The 20024-nt window shown below is 40.2% G+C and overlaps 1 protein-coding gene across 21 annotated transcripts in view; it reads right to left on the bottom strand.

The window, feature by feature from the left end:
* The window catches only part of LOC126756866 (sorbin and SH3 domain-containing protein 1), a 93405-nt gene that overhangs the window by 62703 nt on the left and 10678 nt on the right, over positions 1 to 20024 (bottom strand). For 5 of the 21 annotated variants that reach the window (XM_050470313.1, XM_050470314.1, XM_050470315.1 and 2 more), the window contains exon 1: positions 1666 to 10236. The exons of 3 other annotated variants lie outside the window; for them this stretch is intronic. In XM_050470313.1, coding sequence (XP_050326270.1) covers positions 1666 to 9184 — 7519 coding nt within the window. In that variant the 5' untranslated portion in view covers positions 9185 to 10236. Of the gene's footprint in view, positions 1 to 1665; positions 10514 to 19527; positions 19594 to 20024 lie in introns of those variants that run through there. 13 more of the 21 variants (XM_050470307.1, XM_050470308.1, XM_050470309.1 and 10 more) reach the window with 10 other exon arrangements.

The raw sequence follows: 20024 nt of genomic DNA, 5'->3' as shown, positions 1-20024 counted from the left end.
AACATGAAATTGCTTTTGTAAAGTAAAATTTTGAAAAATTTCGATTTTTTTTTTAAAGTTCACTATTTAAAAATTATTTTCCCCAGCTTAACACGTAAGTGTTTCAAAATTAAAATTTTGGAAAATTTCGGGATTTTAAAAGTTAATGATTTTAAAATTCTATTTACATAATATTTCATGTATATGTATTTAATTTATTTTTTTTTTGGCATTTTTGTCAATTTTTATCACTATATGCTATAAAAACAAAAAAAAAAAAATAATTATTTATCTAATTTTTTGTTAGATTTTTTTTTAAATTTTTTTTCCAAATATTTTTGTCTTAAGTTTTGTTTATCTAAGCTTTGTTAATTATTATTTCTTAATTTTTTTTTGTTGTTTATTATTATTTTTTCATTTTTCGACCTATTTTTTATCAGATATATTTTTTAAATTAATCACATAATAGAGAAAGCAAAGAAAATATATGTAATTATTTTTATATTTTTTTTCTTTAAACATATTTTTTTTTTGATAAATTTATTGTTTTTTTTTAATATGTTTTTTTTATTTTTTCTTTATATAAGTTTTAGTTTTTTTGTAATATATATTTTATTTGTTTATTTTTGTCTAAGCAGTTACGTTCATTATTATTTTTTAATTAATTAATTTTTTTTGACATAATTTTATTAGAGGTATTTTTTAAATTTATCGCTCAGATGATCGCTGCCGATTTTAAACAGTTTACTGGGGTAGGTATTGTGAGATTTTGAAACTTAATTTCGTAAATTATTATTTCAGCCGAATATTAATTAAAAATTAGTTCAAATTTGCATAAACTATTTTTTATATATTTTTTTATTTATAAATCTACCGTATATGCTGTAATAATGGTCCTACTACAGTACTGCTTATCATTATTTATTTTAAAAAACTTTAAATTTTGAATTTTTTTTTTGTTGTTACTATAAAATATGTTGCTGCTTGATCCTATTTCTCATTATTCCAATTTCTCTAAATGTTCAAACCGCCAGCAAATATCTTCTGATATCAAAAAAAAAAAAAATATTTCAATGCCTTTCTTGCCGTTTGGCACCACAGCCAATGCTATAAAGTGATAAAGAATATTTAAAATCGTTTTTCTTTGAATATTATATCCCTCTCAAATTTAAGGCGCCGTAACAAAAATTTATGACTTATAAGAAGCATCAAAGCTCATGCGACATTTCTCAAGGTCACTGTTGTTTTGCCGTTATACTGTGCTACTAATGTTTTTCTTTCGTTTTCTTTGAAATTTAATTTCTTCGAAATTTTTATTTACTCTACAAAACCAAAACGACACACGCCACGCTTGCTAATTTACTCATCGAATTCAAATTTAGTTAAAAGCGCTCCAAATCGACATGCCGACAACGATCGCAGTACCCAAAAAGCTACCAGCACCAATTAAAGCGGGTAAGGTTGGAGTGGAATCATTTGAGTCGATTGAATTACCGTTTGCAACAACATTGTCGCTTGTTGTAGTAGCAGTAGTGGTAGTAGTATCGATAGTATCGGTAGCGTTCGAGGAATTTGAGTTGGACTTGGTTATGGTGGAGGAGTTGGTAGTAGTAGTACTAGAAGCTGAAGCAAATGTTTTACGAATAGTTTGTAATGTAGGAGCGTTCACACTGTGCATGCACTCACCCGTTTCACCGCCGCTTACTGGACGGCTATGCCCTTGTTGTGGTTGTTGACGCGGTTGTTGGTGTTGTTGCACACTTACTGGCGGTGGCGCCACACGTTGGCTAGTGTTTGTTACGATTTCCGGTCTTGCAATTTTCACAGTTTTCACCACAGACGATTTCTTTAACGCACTACTCATAGAATTACCATTCGCCTCTTGGCGACGCTCCTCCTCCTGATGCACCACCCGATGCCCACCATCGATTTTCTCTTCATTGTGATTTGAGAAGCGCGCGAATTCGCGTAGGTGACGCGGTAATTGACGCAAATCCGCCTCCGATTTACCCTCGATCACTTTCACAGGCGGCACTTCGGCATCACTCTCGCTCGCGTGTCCTGCTCTAGCCGGTTGTGACTCGGCGCCACTCTCCCAATCGCTGTCAGCTGGCATAGCCAGTTTCGTGCGTCGCTCCTGGACGCGCTTGAGGAACTCATCGCTAATATCAGTTTTGGGTTGTGGCGGCACAGGCGGTTGTTGTCCCTGCTGTGTTTCATTGACCTTGGAGATTTTGATGATTTTCTGTAGGCGACGTTCTTCGCGTTCCGCTACTTTGCTCAGCCACTCTTCGGCCATTTGCTGGCGGAACACTTCATCTTCCGTGAGTGTGGGCAGCTTTGGCACTGGTCGGTATATGTCACGCATTGGATGTTGTGGCATTTGCAGCGTTGCAGCTGGTGGCGTATTTAGTTCCTCCATCAGACGGCGTCGCTCGTTTTGCAAACGCTCGAATTCCATGCGTAGCTCTTCCTCTTTGCTACTAATATATTTCAGTTGCTGCTCTTGTATCTCACGTGGTAGTGAGGCGCGACGCTGCCGCTCAGGCGCATGTGGGCTGTAGAGCGGTTCCTGTGCCGTAGCTTGTGGCGCAGGTGAAACAGGTGCTGGCGATACACCGCGTCGCGTTGTTGTGCTAATATAAGTGGGATTGGGGTCACGTTCGAGCACTGAGTAGCAACTGCCGTGATGTGGTCGTTGTTGTTGTGCCACTGGTTGCAACATAGGCGCATGCGAGCGACGCGCATTGTAAGCGTTATAATTGTCATAGCTGTGCGTGTATGACGAGAGATCGTTGGTGGAGGCGCTAAGGCGTGGCGCGCGTATGGTGCGTGGTCGCTGACGCTGATAGCAGATCTCCACTTCACGTGCGAAAGGACGTGTGATATTTTCCGAAGAGCCGAAGTCACTTGCATAACGCGCCCAATCATCTGCAGCAGCTGATTTAGGACGTTCGTAGGTGGCATACGTTTGTGGTGTTTGGGGTTGCGCGCGTCTCGTGTTTTCGGAGAGATTAAACATTGACTCGGCACGTCTGAAACGTGACGCATCATCCACCGTATCATAGTCTGCCGGTGGTGGTGGTGGCACTGGCGCGTCACCATTTTCCATTACAATGGGTATATTGTACGCGCGCGGTTGTGTTAGTTCTCTGGGCGCTGAACTTCTATCACTTTTGCGCGCAAAACCATTTGAATGTGCGCTGTCGTAAGCACCGTTATTTTGTTCAATTTGTATTGGTATTTCATAAGTACGACCAGCAGTTGGTGCACTCGTGGTGTTCTGTGCACCGCCATTAGCCCACCCCTTCAATTGACGCGAACGCATCGAACGCTCGATTTCACGCTCCAACTCTTGCATGTGCTGATGCCGTTGTTGCTTCAGCTCATCGAAATGGTCCTTGAAATTCCACTGCGAACGATTGAGATCGAAAAGTGATGCAGACTTCTCGCGTTGCTGCCGTTGCGCCTTACCCTCCTCGAGTTCCATATGTAATTGTTGCGACAACGCATCAAAGTCCTTGAACAGTTTGTCATGTTGAAAATTGAAAGCGGAATGCTTACTATTGCCTTGGCCAAGCGGTGGCGCGGTGGCTGGCGTCTGACCACCGAAAGCACCGAGCGCGCCGCCATCCGCCGCTGCTTTGGCACGTTGCCTAAATTCTTCATAAGCATTGCCGCTATCGCCACCGCCACTTGAGGCTTGTGGCCGTGCCGTGCTACTACCAAACTCTTGACTATTTTTAATATGTTCTTCTTTTATTGTGGTCTCCGTTGTAGCCGTTGTGCCGAACGTGCGATCGGTGGGGTTGTGCTGTGTAGTAGCTGTGGTAGAAGTAGCGGTGGCGTTTGAAGTGGCGGCAGGGTGTACGAAATTTGTCATGTTTATGCCGTTGGTTTGCTCTTTTGTTTCTACGTTAGTTTCTTGCGTAGTTGTTTTTGCATTTTCTGTTGTGTTTAATTTTATTGCTGACATAATTTCACTATTTCCGCTTCTACTTGACACGCCATCGCCAGCCACCGGGTACTGCAGATATTCTTTGGATGGCTCTCTAACGGGGAATTGCAACAAAGAGGGCGTGGATGCACTCTCCAAGGACTTGTCGCCATCCGACTGACGCTCGTGGCGTGAATCACTATAGTCATAGACCACCTGACCATTTTCCATGCGTTTTTTCGCCTCGTAGGAGTGCGTCTCGATATTGGAGTACCGTTTGGGTAGCGTGCTCTGCAGTTGAGCGCAATAAGCGCCATCCTTCGATGTAGTGGAGGATTCAATGTTGGAGAAGCGTTTACGGTTGCTGTCGAAAATATCGCTGGAGCCCATGGTTGGGAACATTTTGGCCAATTCACTCTCGACACCCTGCATATTGGCTGAGGACGTTGATGTTGTTGCTGTTGTTGGGAAACTGTTCTTTGTGTAATTATTAGCAGCGTACAAGTCGGACACTCTACTAATGCTGGTTGATGCAGACGCGTTTGCGTTTGAATACTGGCGTGTATCGGCGCTGGCTGTTGGCTGTTTTCCTGCGAATGCTGGCGCGCCACCCTGTGCAGCAGCTGTAGCGGCAGCGGCGTCAGCGGCACTCGTTTGCCTTGAGTTATTTTCAAGTGATGATGTCTGTTGGTGTGCCGAAGATGTTGTTGAGGATGAGCCATCTACCGAAACAGCAACAGCATCAGCTGACGCGTCAGCTTTCTGTGTTAGCGTTAGCAAGCGCTTTTGTTCTGACTGGTTCGCTTGTATCTGCTGGCGCTGCTGTTCTCCATTCGCAAAAGTGGCTGCTATTTGCTCATTAGCATTTCTATCTTGTATTACGTCATAAACGCGTTGGCTGTGGTCGCTGCTCACATGCGAAGACGACGCGGCTATTCTGGCTTGATTTTGTGCCTTCGCTGCCGTTTCGGCATTCTTCGCTGGCACTGGTGGTGGCGGCACGGGCGGCGGTGGTGGTGTCAGGCTTTTACGTAATTTCTTCATGTACGCCGCCGTCTTCAATATCTGTTGCTCCTCCTGCTGCAATTCAGCATTGAGCGATTTCACCTGTTCGTCGGTGTATTCGTGGTAGCCACGTCGCTCCAGAAACTTTTGATGCGCATCCAAAAGTTGATCGGGTTGTGGCGTTTGTTGGGCGCCAGCCTGTTGTGAGGATTGCGTGCCGCTTGTCAATTGCTGTTGTTGCGCGGGCGATAGACATACCAGCACATTGGGATCGGCTGCTGTTGGCACGCCCAGCCAAGGCGCATCACTGTAGCGCGCAGGTGGCACGGGCACTGGTGGTGGTGGTGGCGAATGCAATAATTTTGCAGAGGCGGCGGTGAGATCACGCGATGCGCCTACTGGATCGCTGCGCTGTGTGATCGCCACATTGTGGGTAGTAGTCGTATGTGAGGAGGTGGCGCTGTGTGACGCCTGTGCGCGCTTCGGTTCACTGAGTGTTGTGGGCGTACGATCGTCAGCAGCGATCGACAATTGCAATTCGCTTATGTGCGGTAATTGGGGTAACGGGTATGGCATGTTCGTTGCGTGTGTTGTTCCTTGTGGCAGCGCAGAACTCTTCTCCGCTGGCGTTTGTGTTGGCGCCTTCGCTTGCAATTCACCTATATTCTGTGCTACTGTGGCCAACTCTACCAGTACCTGCTCGCCATATGGCATGGAAGCCAATGTTTCGGTACATAAGAGACGTAACTTTTTAATTGCGGCATCCTTTTGTTCGGCGCTCGGTAATTCTAAATCGTTTTGCTGACCGCGTGTGTTGACGTCGCTTTCACTATTTTCCCCATATTTCCATTCGGTGTGCTGACGTTGCTGTTGCGCATCTGAAATGGGTGAGATTGCAGTCAGTGGTGGCGTTAACTCATGATCGGTGGAGGGGCGCGAGCCAACATTGATGGCTGTGCACTGACTGTGTTGTGTGCTGTCGGAGCAATGGGACTCGGCGGACTCTTGACGCGACAGCAAGGATAGTGTGGTCAAAGCGTTATGGGTGTTGGGGGAGAGTGTATTTGTTGTTTGCGTTTGTGGACTCTTCTGTTCTGTTGTAAATGTCGATGCAGAGTTGAATGTGTTGTCTTGTGGGGCGCGCGCGGGTATTGGTGGTGGTGGTTGTGGTGCTGACTGTGTTTGAAAACCTGTAAAATCACTATGAAAATCACTAGCACTAGCACTGGTGGGTGGTGGTGGTATGGGTGGTGGTGAGGGCGAAACATTCTTAGCACTATTAAATTTATCAATATTTTTCAATTCACACGAAGTACGCGTATCGGAGACATGCTGATTCCCGCACGTTGTCGCCGTTGTCTCGATCGTATGCGAGTTTAATATATCGCGCACGCTATTCATTTCCAATTCAATATTTTCAAGCAGCACTGCTGGGTCAACGTTTAAACTATCACTAGTCGCAATTATGGCTGGCGGATACTTAGCATCAATACTGCTAGTGAGACTGCTGCTGCCGCTGCCGTTGCCGCTGCCGCTGCTGCTCGAGCTGCGCAAATATTCACACCTCTCCGTTGTTGTCTCTGAACTCGTCTCCGTCTCCGTTTCCGACTCGCTATGTGTGGTTATTGTGCGCTTACTTATGCTTGTTGTTGTTGTGCTTGTTTTTGTTTCGCCACTGCCGTTGGAGAGTGTGCGCTCTCCACTTGGCTCCGCCAGCAATTGCAAACTTTTCAAATTCTCAAATATTCTGTGCTCAATGGGATTAGTGATCTTGGCTGTGTCAATATTTGTGCCATTAACAGCGGCTGCCGCTGGCGTTGTTTGTTCTACCCAACCACTCGCATTGTTATTGTTATTTGTGTGAATTTTTTGCGTTTCATTATTTTCTGACAGTCTTGTTGATGCCTGATTAACAGGTGTACTCTCGCGACTATCACTTGCTGTCGCCGCACACTCCTCGCTGCCCGGTCGTGTTATGATTTCCCTTGCGTCTGTGTCGAGATCGATTGTGGAGCGACTGCTGTTGCCGCACTCATCATCGCCGTCACCCTCCGCGTCGAGCTCCATCAAATCGGACAGGCTACTCGATGCCGAACTACTCAAATATATCACTTCAGCTGCTTCCGATTCGGGCGTGTGCTCGCTGGACAAGCGCGTACAACATTCCTGTGCGGGCGTTATTGCGTTATCGATCAATTTGGCCGCAACCACCATGGCAACAGGCTCTTCACGTATGGGTAATGGTTTCTTTGGCAGAGCGCCAAGCTGTTTTTTCGCATGTCGTCGCGTAAAATCCAAATTGCTGCGCGGGAATACTTCATTGGCTTTACGCACTTTCGACGCGGTTGCATCATGCAAATCGTCGCCGGAGTGTGTTGTCATCAGCGGGTTTTCGGAACAATCGCTGCGCGCATCGCTCATGTCACTGTTCTCTTCCATAATGCTATCCAGATAACGTGGACTCAGTAATTGTGGCAGGAAATGTGTTTCGAGCGCCACGCGCTTTTGTGCGCGCCGCTGTTTTAGGTCTTGTTGCTCCTGACTTGGAATGGCTGGTGGTTTGTGCGAAACCTCGTAGCTGACCTCGCTGTCAGGAGAGAGTGTGCGCACAGCTTGTGCATAGTCTAAAGCGCAAGCGCCAGCCGTAGACTCGGTCTCAGACTCGGCTTCGCTTATCACAGGCGGATTGTCATTATATTCGCTGGAGCTTTCGTCGCTCAGCTCTTGTATTTGCACAATACTTTTATTGAGTAAGTGTGCCTGTTTGCTGCGGTACAACTGCGATGTGGGGCTGTCAGTGTCAGGCGAGTCAACGCGATAGTTTATGGGTGATGTAGATTCGAGTTGTATGTGATGTATAATGACTTTTGAGTCATCAATTTGTTCGGGCCTACCTTTGGGGCTAACGCAAGTAGAATTGGCTGGAGTCGCTCTTGAATTATCGGCTTCATCACGCTGTATTTGGCTAGGACCTGCATTATTGTTCGATGTCTGCGCGATCTTATGCACTATCACCTTTGCGCCAGCATTCGATTGCGGCATCTGGCTAGTTGTTTGTGCAGCAAAAGTTTCTGTTTGCTGTTTAATCGTTAGATCGTCTTCTTCTTGCTGTATTGCATGCACTATAATTTTCGGCTCATCACTCTTGTGATTTGCTTTCTGCGCTTCTACCGGCTTCTGCTCGATCTTGTGCACAATCACTTTAGGTTGTTGTGTCTCACTCATTGTCTCGACCTCCTTTGCTGCACTTTGCACTTGCTTTTGCTGTGCAAACCCTTCAATTTGTCCATCAGTCGCCGTCACTTGTGTTTTCTGCTCATCCATCACTTCCACTTTAAGCTCACCCGTCTTCCCACTTGTCAATTGCTCACCAACACTCGCCACTTGTTCGACCTTGTCAATGTCTCCAATGCGCGGCTCATTCTCGCCCCCCTCACTTGTCGTCTCGCGCACTATTCTATGCACAATCACCTTTGCCATTTGCGTTTTCGGCGCTGCCGTGTGCAGCTCGTCCAACTCTCTGGCACCGGCTATGGTGCGATCTGGTCTACTTATGCCGCACAAATCAGTCGAAGCTGTCACTGTTGCGGTCGTCGCTGCTGTCGTTGTTGTTGCAGCGTCATCATCGCTTGTGATGTATGATTTCGAGTCTTTATTGCCCATCGTGGATTCCTGCACTGCACTGTCGCACTCGGCACCCACTATCTCCTCAATGCGCGCTATGTCACTGTGTGTCGCTTCCTTATTATCTAATTTCGAAAGTTGTGCGTCTGCATCTTCCACACGATTGCACTCTTCACGTTCAACTGCAGTTGTGAACGTTTGGTGACTGGTTGTGGGTTCGTTCGAATTTAAATTGTGACACTGATTGAGCGCAGCAGCAGGGACGTCAGAGTCCACTTCTCGCGCATCTTCTGAGCTCGGCGGCTGCTGCTGTGGTGAAGTAGCTGTTCGCGGCTCGTCTTCCGAAGCAGCCGGTGTGGTTTGGGTGGCAGTTGGTGTGGGGGATTTTGGTGATTGCGGCGATGTTGTGGGTTGTTGTTGTTGGTGTTGATTAGATTGCTCACGTCTGCTTTGACCCTGACTTTGATTGTCTTGATTATTGGTCGGCTGCCGGTTTTGATCGGTTTGTTGAATTTCTGGTTCTTGCAGGTTTTGGTTTTTGTTTTTATTTTGTTGTTGTTGTTGCTGCTGTTGCTGTTGTTGATTTTTCTGTCGATTCTTATTCTTATTTCTCTTATTTTTCTGGCGATAATTTGGCATGTTATCTCCAATTCAATTAGATAGTTTTTATTGCACTTGTTGTCCCTTACTCAACACGATCGCTCATCGATCACTTTTGATTGTCTACTTAGTTCTAGGCGGTCCGTGACTCAAGTATATGCCTTGTGCTTACAAATGTCTCCGTACTCTACCACTACTATGATAATTAGGTTAACCGCGCACGTTCTCGTTACTTTTTGTTTTTGTTTTTGTTTTAGTTTTTGCTTTGCGGTGATTTTCAGCGCTTTTTGTGGTGACTAAGGTCGCGTAACCAGGAAAGACAAAAACAAAAAATGTATCTATACAGTTATGTATATTTGTTCAGTTTAAAGGAAAGTTGTTCGTTGCGTATGAAAAAGTTTGCTCAATCAATTGAAATTCGTATTGCGTATTTCAAAATTTCCGCTAATTCGTTTGTTGTTGCTGCTTTTGCTGTTATTGCTGAATGTGCTGCTTGTTCTTCTTCTTTTTGCTATTCGTTTCGGTTGTCGAAAATCGTCGACTCATTCTGTTCGACTGTAGGTCTATGAAAATACTGAGTGATCCCCACTAAATGTTCAACAAAGTAGCACCGACCGGCGAGCGCTGAGCACAGCGTCAACGGTTATTCGCCGTGGTGGACGGTGGTGGCCCAAGAGACATTGGGCACGCGCACTGTTTCCCTAAATGTCACACAGAAGCAGCGTTTGTATGTTGGCGCGCTGCCTTTTAGGTTTCGAAAAACAGAATTTTGGATATGCCTTAAGAAAACTTTTACAATTTGTTTTTGGTATTCGGCACACACACATACATATACATAGATCGCAGCAGATTTCATAATAGCACGAGCAATAGCGCTTCGCTGCCGCTACTGAAAATTCACATAACGCGTAGAGAAATTACAAAATTTTTCACTCGATTTGTTTTCGAAAACCACCGAGTAGGCGCAGTGAAAAAAAAAATCGGATTTTTGAAAACTTTTCGCGCTTCGTTTGCTCTTGTGCGGCAACAGCGCGCGTTCGTTAGCTCACCCGTGCACGCTCGCACGTCACGGAGAGTCGTTGTATCAAACTGAATTCTATGTGCGCGCAATGTTTCCGAAGCGCTCTCAACATTAATAATATTTATTGCTGTTTTTTTGTTTTTTTGTGTTTTGCTTTCTAACATTATTTGCTGGCTTTTGTTTGTAGCTAAATAGTACACATTTTGGTATGCTTGTTGGGCATTCGCTTGGTTTGGTGTGCTAAAATGAGCGGAAAAGCAGCAAAGTTCGAAGTGGAAGGAATATGGCGCGCTGCGAGTACGCTGCCGCTGCGAGCAGCCCGCCACGGAAATAGAAGTGCGAGTGAAATTTGAATGGTTTTTTGAGCGTCGGTTTGCCATACACACACACACATGCTTACAATTTTTGTGGGGTAGGGGGGTATGTGGGGCGGTACACGAGTTGTGCGGCAAAATTAATGGTTCTAGTGTTTGTGTGTTGTTTGGCTGTGTGTGTATGCGTGCGAGTAAAATTCTATAGAAATATACTAAACAGGCATTTTCGGTTTGGCAATATCGCATACAGGGTGAGTAGCGGATAGTGGCAGCGGTACGAGCATTGAATGGAAAGTGTTTTGGTTTATGGTGTTTTTGGGTAAAGCGTGAGGGCTTTGGTACTTTGTATGGTTGAATTTGGATTGAAGTGTTATTTATTAACCAAAATATTCACAATAATGAAACTTTTTTTAAAATGGTTGAATGCATTTTCAGAAAATAAAACTGAATTTTTTTTATTTAAAAACTGAATGCTAACAAAAATTGATTTCAAAGTGGCATAGCTCGAGTTTGTTGAAAATTGGGTAAGGGACTTATGAGACAAAAATTAATTAAATCATATAATGTGTTTAACAAATTTCAGTAATATACAATTTTGAAGCGAAAATTTTTCATAATGACAACAAAATTGATCGTAGCAACGAAATTGTATTACGCAGCGAAATTTCGTCACACCCACAATATACAGAACGTCAGCATTATAAAGACGGAAGCGGTTTGTATAAATATTTTGTATTGTTTGGTGTAGTACTCCTTTTTCTTAAACAAAAAATAAGAAAGTTGCCACCTGTTAGAAATTGTTAATTACAAAATACTTTTAAAATAAATAATACTAAAGAGCGTTTATTCAATTTATTTGTTGTGATATTATATTTTTTTAAGAAAAAGTGTTGCCACCTGTTTAAATTTTGAATTACAAAGTAATTATAAAATAAAGAATTTTGAATAGCAATTATTTAAATTGTTCGTTGTGATATTATATTTTTTTAAGAAAAAGTGTTGCCACCTGTTTAAATTTTGAATTACAAAGTAATTATAAAATAAAGAATTTTGAATTGCGGTTATTTAAATTATTTATTGTGATGTTATATTCTTTTAAAGACAAAAATGTTGCCACCTGTTTAAATTTTGAATTACAAAATAATTATAAAATCAAATATTACCAAAGGTTCTGCAACCAACCGAAGAGTTTTAAGCATGCTTCGGGACGCAAATACATCTGAGCAGTGTTGCCACACAGTATTGATAATTTTTTTTTAATTTTTGATTAAATTTTTCGTCATTATTATAGTAGCTTTTTGAAAAAGATGTAAAGATTTTTCTTTCGAATTCTCGCAACTAAACACACCAAATGCTTATGAATCTTTCGTCTTTATAATAGTAGTGTGACCACAACAAAATTTATAGATAGCAGCGAAATTTTGCTGCGCAACGAAATTTCGTCACACCCACATTATCAAGACGTCGTAACAAAAGCGGAACCGGTTCGAGTAATTTGGTTTGAATTGCTCGAATAATCGATTTTTTTTTCAACAAAAAGTTATAACGTTGCCACTTGTTTCCAATTTTAAATTAAAAAATTATTCTACAAAAATACCCAGGCTTGGCATCTAACGCAAGTGATTTAAGCTCGCATCTGATCTAAAATATTACTAAGCAGTGTTGCCACTTAATTAAAAAAATGTAATTAAATTTAAATTAAAATTTTTTTTTTCCAAAATTTTCATTAAATCGAATTTTAAAAATTTTTTAAACAATTCAAATTTAAAATTTGTCTAAACAATTGGCAAAAATTTCATTAATTTTAAATTTAAAATTTTTTACAACTTATGAGCATTATTGCTATAGTTTTTTAAGAAAATTTTAAAGTTTTTTTCTTACAAATTCCCTTAAAATTTTTTTTAAATAATTTAAATTTTTTTCAACTTATGAGTATTATTAATGTAATTTTTTTTAGAAATTTTAAAGTTTTTTTCTAACAAATTCTCTAAAAGCTTTTTTTAATAATTTAAACTTAAATATTTTTTAAACAATTGGCAAAATTTTCATTAAATTTAAGTTTTTTAATTTTTTTTTTTCAAATTATGGGCATTATTACTGTTGTTTTTGAGGAAAATATAAAAGTTTTTTGCAACGAATTCCCTAAAAAATCTCAACTAAAGCAACGTCAAGCCCACTAAAGAACTGTTACGTCCCTATTTGCTTACGTCGAAGCATTATCTAAACACTTAGTTGTATTTTTAGTTGACTGACAACCAAACTAAAATCGTGCTTTTTCGTATGCATGGGTTTGTATGTAAAGTATCTATATAGTATATGTATCTACAAAGACTAGCAAACACACTTTAAATAATTAACTAAATTTAAGCTTAGGTAAATAAACATTCTAAAAACCGGCCGATTAGTCAGCGCTGCTTTTAAGCTTTTTATAATATTCTAAGTGTTTTCGCCATTATTTTTTATTTGCCTTTGCTATTTCGTTTGCACGACACTCGAGTATGGAGATTACTTTTAAAATTGATTGCTGTGAAAACCAACTTCACTCTTCAGTCACATCTATTGTTGGTTTTTGTTTTCCCCTTCGCGCCTTCATACTTTTTTCATTTACGCTCTTTTTAATTTCGCATTTTTTCAATTATCATCAATCTGAGCGCAGCTTCGGCTTTTGCTCTACTTTTGCAGCACTAATTAATGCGAATGCGCTGGAAATAATTAGTTTCTATTCAAACCATTCGCTGCGCGTACGCACGCACACACACCGGCAGGCGCGCACAGCTTTTGTCTAAGCGCTCGATCTCACACCCCCAACAGCCGCCACGCCGCACTTGGCGCGCCGCGATCGCTGCATTGCATGTGTGTAGTTGCTGTTGTTGTGCGCGTATTTCCTTTCGCCTAACTTAGTTTGTGGGTCGGTCGTCGGTGATCGGTTGGTCAGCGCGTCGACAGTTCACTGAATGTGACCGCTTTGTTTATTGTGATTTGCGTTTCGTGTGGCTTTTCGTTGCCGCTCTTGTTTTTGGTGGACTCGTATGTTTACTATTGGTGATGATGTCACCTGTGTGTAGCGTTACCGGCTAGCGGCTGAATAGCGACGACTGCGCTGACGATCGCTGTCGCGATAAACAAGTTGGCACACAAAAGTTAATGCATTCACAAATACTTGTGCGTGTGTGTGTGTTCACATGTGCTATATGTGTGCGTGTGAATGCGCTCATTCAATAATTAACAAATATAAGCTGGTTTCATCAAAATCGCCTGCGTATTTGTATATGTGTGTATCTGTCGTGCATGTGTGTGTGTGTGTGTTTTATTTTTGTTTGTAATCAAATTGCACATTGCAAATATTTTTTTAATAATTAGCATATGGCTATTTTTTGCGCATGTACCTAGCAAGTGTTTTTTATTATTGTTGCTGTGGCGCACGAGCACAATTTACTGTTTATTGCAGTTTATTTCACTGCCCCGCACAAACACACGAATGCGAAGCTCTTGCTTAGCCAATTTAATGAGGGATCACCCGCCAGCTATCCACTTGCACTCATGTACATACATACATATGTATGTATGTATTTCTTAATAGTGGCTGATGCGTCCCTTTAGAAACTTGCCCTATTGCCGGCGCGACGGTCAAGCAAATACTGTCAGTTGCCGGCAACAGACAGCGCCAGCGGCGAGTGAATGTCCACCAGCGCGCACCAAGCTGCAAGTTGCGTCACACACATACATAAGTACATATAACATATATACAAATATATCAGCTAAGTATATAGACATATAAGCATCAGTATATGTAAATAAAGTAAAAATGCAAGAAACTGCAAAGCGCATTAGCTGTTGCAAGCGGTATTGCGGCTGCCGCACAATTTTGTGGCCAGACGTTTTTTGCGAATTAGCGAATTTACAAGCCGCAAGTGCCACAAATAGAGTGCTGCCGCGTCGGCGAACCACACGTGAGCGCACATCACTCTTTTGTAAGTAACGACGCGCAGGGTGCGGAGCAACATTTTCAGCAGTGCGAAGGCAGGTGAGCAGTGGCGTGGTCTGCTGACTGCTGACACCTTTATCGCCTCTGTGTTGGGGTGGTAGTTTTCATGTTTTCACTTCCGGAAAAGGTATAATCAATTTAGTGTTTGTTGCATTGGTAAAAATGACGAAGTGTTGAATTTTTCATTTCTTCTTTCGCATATTTTTTATCATAACAAAAACCGTCACGGTAATAAATAATAACTACATCGTGAGTCAAGGCCTTAAGGGGTTACATGGGTTCACGGGTTTCAAAAAATTAAATTTTTTTATTGTGTTATTAAACTTTAAAACACCTCTAGAATATTGTTCTAAATTTTCAAGTTGATCCGGGTAATAGTTTAGGAGATACAGCCTTGAGAACACAAGTTCTAGGCTAAGTGCGCCGTCTTTAAACGCGTTTTCTAGAAACTGTGGTTTTGAAGTCATTGACATTGAAGTTGACATTGATTTCTCGATCTTCATGAAATGAAATTTTAATAAAATATTTAAATTTTTATATGAGAAAAAAATTTTGAAAAAAGGCTGTTTTTTCTCGAGGAACCCTAAGCAACCCTTTAAGACTATCCATAGCAGTTATTTTTAGAGTTTAGGTTTGTAGTCTTGGCTGTCTATATGCATGTAATATCAAATTCTCTGAGCGCATTCGGCAAGAGCCAAATATTTTCTCAAAATTCATAAAATACTCCAAAAATTCTTAAATAATTTCAACCATTTGACTCATAATTGTTGCCAATTTACCATACAATGGAACTATTAACCAATTGTCCAATTAGCAATTAATTTGAAATAAATTGATTTACAAGACATTATGTGGTTATGAGTGGGTTCAATGAAGGGAAGGACTGTATATTTTCTGAGAAAAGAAAATGTCATCAAAAGTAATGGCAGATGACAACAACGTTTTATTAAATTTTTGAACTATTAGCAGGTAATTTTAGACTCCTCCACCATAGTGCCAGCAAAACTGGATTACATTAAAGGATGAATTCATTTAATATTTTATTATTATTTATTACTTTTAGTATCAACAAAATCAAAATATTAATGCTCAAGCTAAAATGAGTATATTTTAATACCAAAACCCATGAGTTAATTAACATCTTAATGGTCTCAGTTAATTGAGCTATGTAAATAAGGTGAGCAAGCTTGAAAAGAAAGATAGAATCATCGAAAAAGGAAAAGAATTCTCCAGCAGTGCTGTTTCAACATTATTAATTTAAGGTGAATCATTGGAAATAATTTTATTTTTCGAATAATTTAATCAATTATAATAGCAAGGTAAAATCAGTGAGTTTATGATAGAACTGGCGAAATCAGCTGACTTGCTGCAACCATACCTTTTCCATAAAATTAGACCGTAAATTTAGAATAAATGTTTTCAAATCGCAGGATTCTTTTCCATGAATCTATAAAATAAGTCCGCATATGCTAGTTGCAATAATAACAGTTTTCGCTAAGAATTTTTAAAGTCTCTAATAATTTCTTTTGTATTACAAAATTTTTAAGGAAAGGTTCCAACAAAATGTCTTTATCGCTGCTCTTAAATCTTTTTCTAGAATGGGTTTAAGCTCTTGAAGAAGAAGTACCAGTGATCCGAGTAAAAGCACTTTTCTCAATAGCCTTTTTTTGACAGATCATGCGTGGTGAGTCGTGTCAAACTGTCATGTTATTTTTGTTCAGTATTGTTTGGCATGGAAAGACTTACGCCTGAACAACGTTTACAAATCGTTCAACTTTATTTCGAAAATTCACGTTCTGTAAAACATGTGTTTTGCGCGCTTCGTTTAACTTATGGTCAACATAATCATCAAATTTGGGACGAAGAGCAAACTGAAGTGATTTAAGAGCTACCATTTCATCCAGTAAAACAACGGTTTATTGTGGTTAGTGAGCCGGTGGAATCATTGGTTTATATTTTTTCAAAAATGATACCGGTGAGAACGTAACCGTCAATGGCGACCGTTATCGCGACACGATAATTGACTATTTGATACCTGAAATTGAAACCTCGTTATTTGGGCGACATTTGGTTTCAACAAGGCGGCGGCACTTCCCAAATGTCGCATCAATGAATGTATTTATTAGAAGAACACTTTGGTGAGCAAGGACCGGTCGATTGGAAACCAAAATCGTGGGATATCACACCGTTAGACATTTTCCTGTGGTGATATGTGAAGTCTAAAGCCCATGCGGACAATCCCGCTTCCATTCAGGCCTTGGAGCAAAACATCACTGCTGTCATTTGCCAGTTACCAGTCGAAATACTCGAACGAGTCATCGAAAATTGGATTCAACGGATGGACGATCTGAGACGTAGTCGCTGGCAACATTTGAAAGACATAATTTTCAAAAAATTAATGCCAAAGAATGTTGTTTCAAATGATAATAAACATTCCCTATTGAAGTTTTTGGGTTCTTTTTTACAAAAATTGGGAATCTCGAAATGGACCACTATTTTAAAGTATGGAAAGACGGAAGGCAAGGTCATGTTTTTCTCATATCAGACAGGTATTTTAATGCACTTGGGTAGAAAACATGTTTTTAACTGGTTGAGATTCGAGACCAGCCCATCTTGAAATACTATAATTTAGCTTTAACTAAGTGGCAACGCTGTGATTAACAAATTGTTAAAATACTAAAATCTCATTACTATTTTCACCATTCGATAGTTTATCGCTTAAAGAATAACACTAAAATTTTAAATCGAATTCAATCTTGAATAGTTTTCGAGTTACAGCCTTCTAAAGAGTAAAATTGAACTTTTTTTAAAACCGCTGTCATTTGTTTAAGTTTTGATGCTTAGGTCATTGTACAGATCATATTTTATAGTACGTAAATTTTGTAAAAAGGTCGCATCAACAGTGAAGGCCGAAATTCCTACAGAAATGGAGGACATTTTTTTAGAGACGCCGGAGATCGTGTACAACTCGAAAAATATTTAATTTTTTCTTCAAAACTGTTATACAGTAGTTTTAAATATTATAAATTTTCAAAAATCGATTTTAAGGCTGTCACACTAGGTGTGCTCCTTGATAGCATCCACTGTATGCATATAAACATTTAAATAGATAAAAAAAAAACAAATTGTATGCAATCACTACTGACTGCCGATATTTATTGCAGTAAACCGTGTCTCATGAAATGCCTAAAAAATCCCATGCGTCATATTATTATACTGCAAGATAGCGATCTTTGGAAAAAAAGCAAAAAAAAAAAATATACAAAAAAAATCATGACGTCTAACGCTTTTAAAAGAGAATATCAATTTGCGCAAACAATAACTGCCATGTTATTATTATCATTATTAAATCAAATTGAATGTACTCCTGAGCATATTCAAACGTAATTTATTTAATTTCTCAACTATGTGTATGTATGTGTGTAACGCAAAGCATTTTCAGAGATTAAGCGTATATAGCCATAAGCCACTGTGGTTTGCTTGTACAAAGCGTGTGTGGCAGATTAATTGAGCAAACTTTTTCATAATAATTTTCAGCATTAATCACTGTTTTGGTTTTAAATAAAGTCGTATGACGACATATGTATGTTTGTATGCAGGTGTGTCTAACAATTATAACATTTATGGCTTTTAGTCGCTCAAAGCGTTTTTATGACATGCTATGCTTGCCAAGAGCTTTATTTAATTAAAATGTTAATTAACGACTTCAATGTGCTTTTCGTTATTAAATGTTTCATAGAAACTTGATTTTTACGCGCAGAAATTTAATTTAATTTTTTTTTTAATTTTTAAAATTTTTTAAAATTTTTTTATATATTTTTAGATATTCTAAACTTTTGAATTCTTTAAAAATGTTTTTCGTAGTATATTTAATTTTTAATTATTTTTTTTATTTTAGTTTTTGTGCACTTAATTTGGAATTAAATTTTTTATTTTTTTTTTGAGTACATTTAATTTTTTATTAATACAGCACTTAGTTTGTCACTGTTTATCCACTCGCTAAGCACATTTTTGAAGATTTTTTTTAAAGCAAATATCAGCCATTCCCTTTAAAAAATAGCAAAAATGCTTGAATTTTATTTTGGCCAAATATTTTTAATTCAAACATTGGCTTGTCATTGCTTCCTTATTGTCTTGATAGTACTTGTAAGACTTCCTCAGCAGTTCTAAACCAATTTTTTATGCAGAACAATGACTTTTAACTTGGTTTATGACTGATCTCAAGCACTCAAAACCAATTACACTTGAAAAAAGAAAAATAAAATGTTCACCGATCACCGTTCACTTGAACATACATATATATATATCCATAGTCATGCTTGATTTTATTGAAAGCACAAAAGTCAGTACTAAACTCGCGCTTAAGCACACTACCGCGCTCAAAATAATTGAAACATACTTTTGCCTTCGAGTGTTTTTCCGTATTGCGCGATCACTTCACTTCAATAACACTGCATTTTTCATATTAATTGCAACTCATTACACCTTTTCGAAATGCACTGCCCGCTTTATGCAAATTAATTAAGCACTTTGCGCAGTCCTTAACAGCTGACGGCAGGAGATGATCGGCGCGATCATTATGACTATTAACCGCGTGCGCTTGTGTTCAAGTGTAAACAAAACTGACTTCACATTCTTGTAGCTACATGTCTATACGCGGTTTTCTTGTTTACAGTTATTGACTTGATTTTATTGGTTTTGTTGATTTTTGTTGCTTTTTATTGTTGTCTAGATGGCTATTTTTGGCAAGAGCCGCGTGCGCAACTTCCCACGCACACAACTTCCGAGATTTTTCGTAAGCAAATGCAAATAAATAATTAAGACGGCGTGTGCGTACGTGTGTGTGTGTGTGTTTGTTGCTACTTGATCTCCACAAAACTTAGCTAAACAATACCGCACCGAAAGACTAGCAATTGCTGTGAACAATACTCTAAGAGGGCTCTTAACACCACACTTCAGGCACACACAGAAGCGCAGCCAGTAGAATTAGACCGAGCAACGTGCTAGTGGGTCCTAACAACAAAGAAACAAAGAAGAAGTAAAACAGGCGAAAAATCACTACCGCTACAAACGAATGAACGAACGAACGAACTGTATAATACTTGTACGCCAGGAACGGAGTTCTGTTACTCACTGACTGACACAATGCTGTGCCTTGTCGGCCTGCGCGCACAGATAGCCCAGTGCCGCGCTGCCTACTGCCTGCCGCCGGGAGCACCGACTTGAGTGATCAATTAACGAGCGGTCGCGCAGCCAACCGTCGTACACAACCACTCAACGCCACAGAAACAACAAAATCAAATTCAAAAAAGTACAAATAAAAACAACAAGGTACATGGAATACAAAAAAATTGTAAAATAAAATAAAAATAGCAACAACAATGCACAAAAGGCACCGTAACACACGGCCGAACAACGTGTGCGCGGTATATCAACGCCAAACGCCAAACGCCACACCGGCAGCCAGAGGGCGCTTGCGACGCGCAGTGGGCCGAAGGGTGTGGCGTCATTGCGGCCGATTTGCAATTAAAGTACTCGAAGCACTTATTCGTACAGCAC

Source organism: Bactrocera neohumeralis, chromosome 4 (genome assembly GCF_024586455.1).
Source record: "Bactrocera neohumeralis isolate Rockhampton chromosome 4, APGP_CSIRO_Bneo_wtdbg2-racon-allhic-juicebox.fasta_v2, whole genome shotgun sequence".
Classification (NCBI taxonomy): Eukaryota; Metazoa; Arthropoda; class Insecta; order Diptera; family Tephritidae; genus Bactrocera; species Bactrocera neohumeralis.
This window is presented reverse-complemented; position numbering and strand designations above follow the sequence as displayed.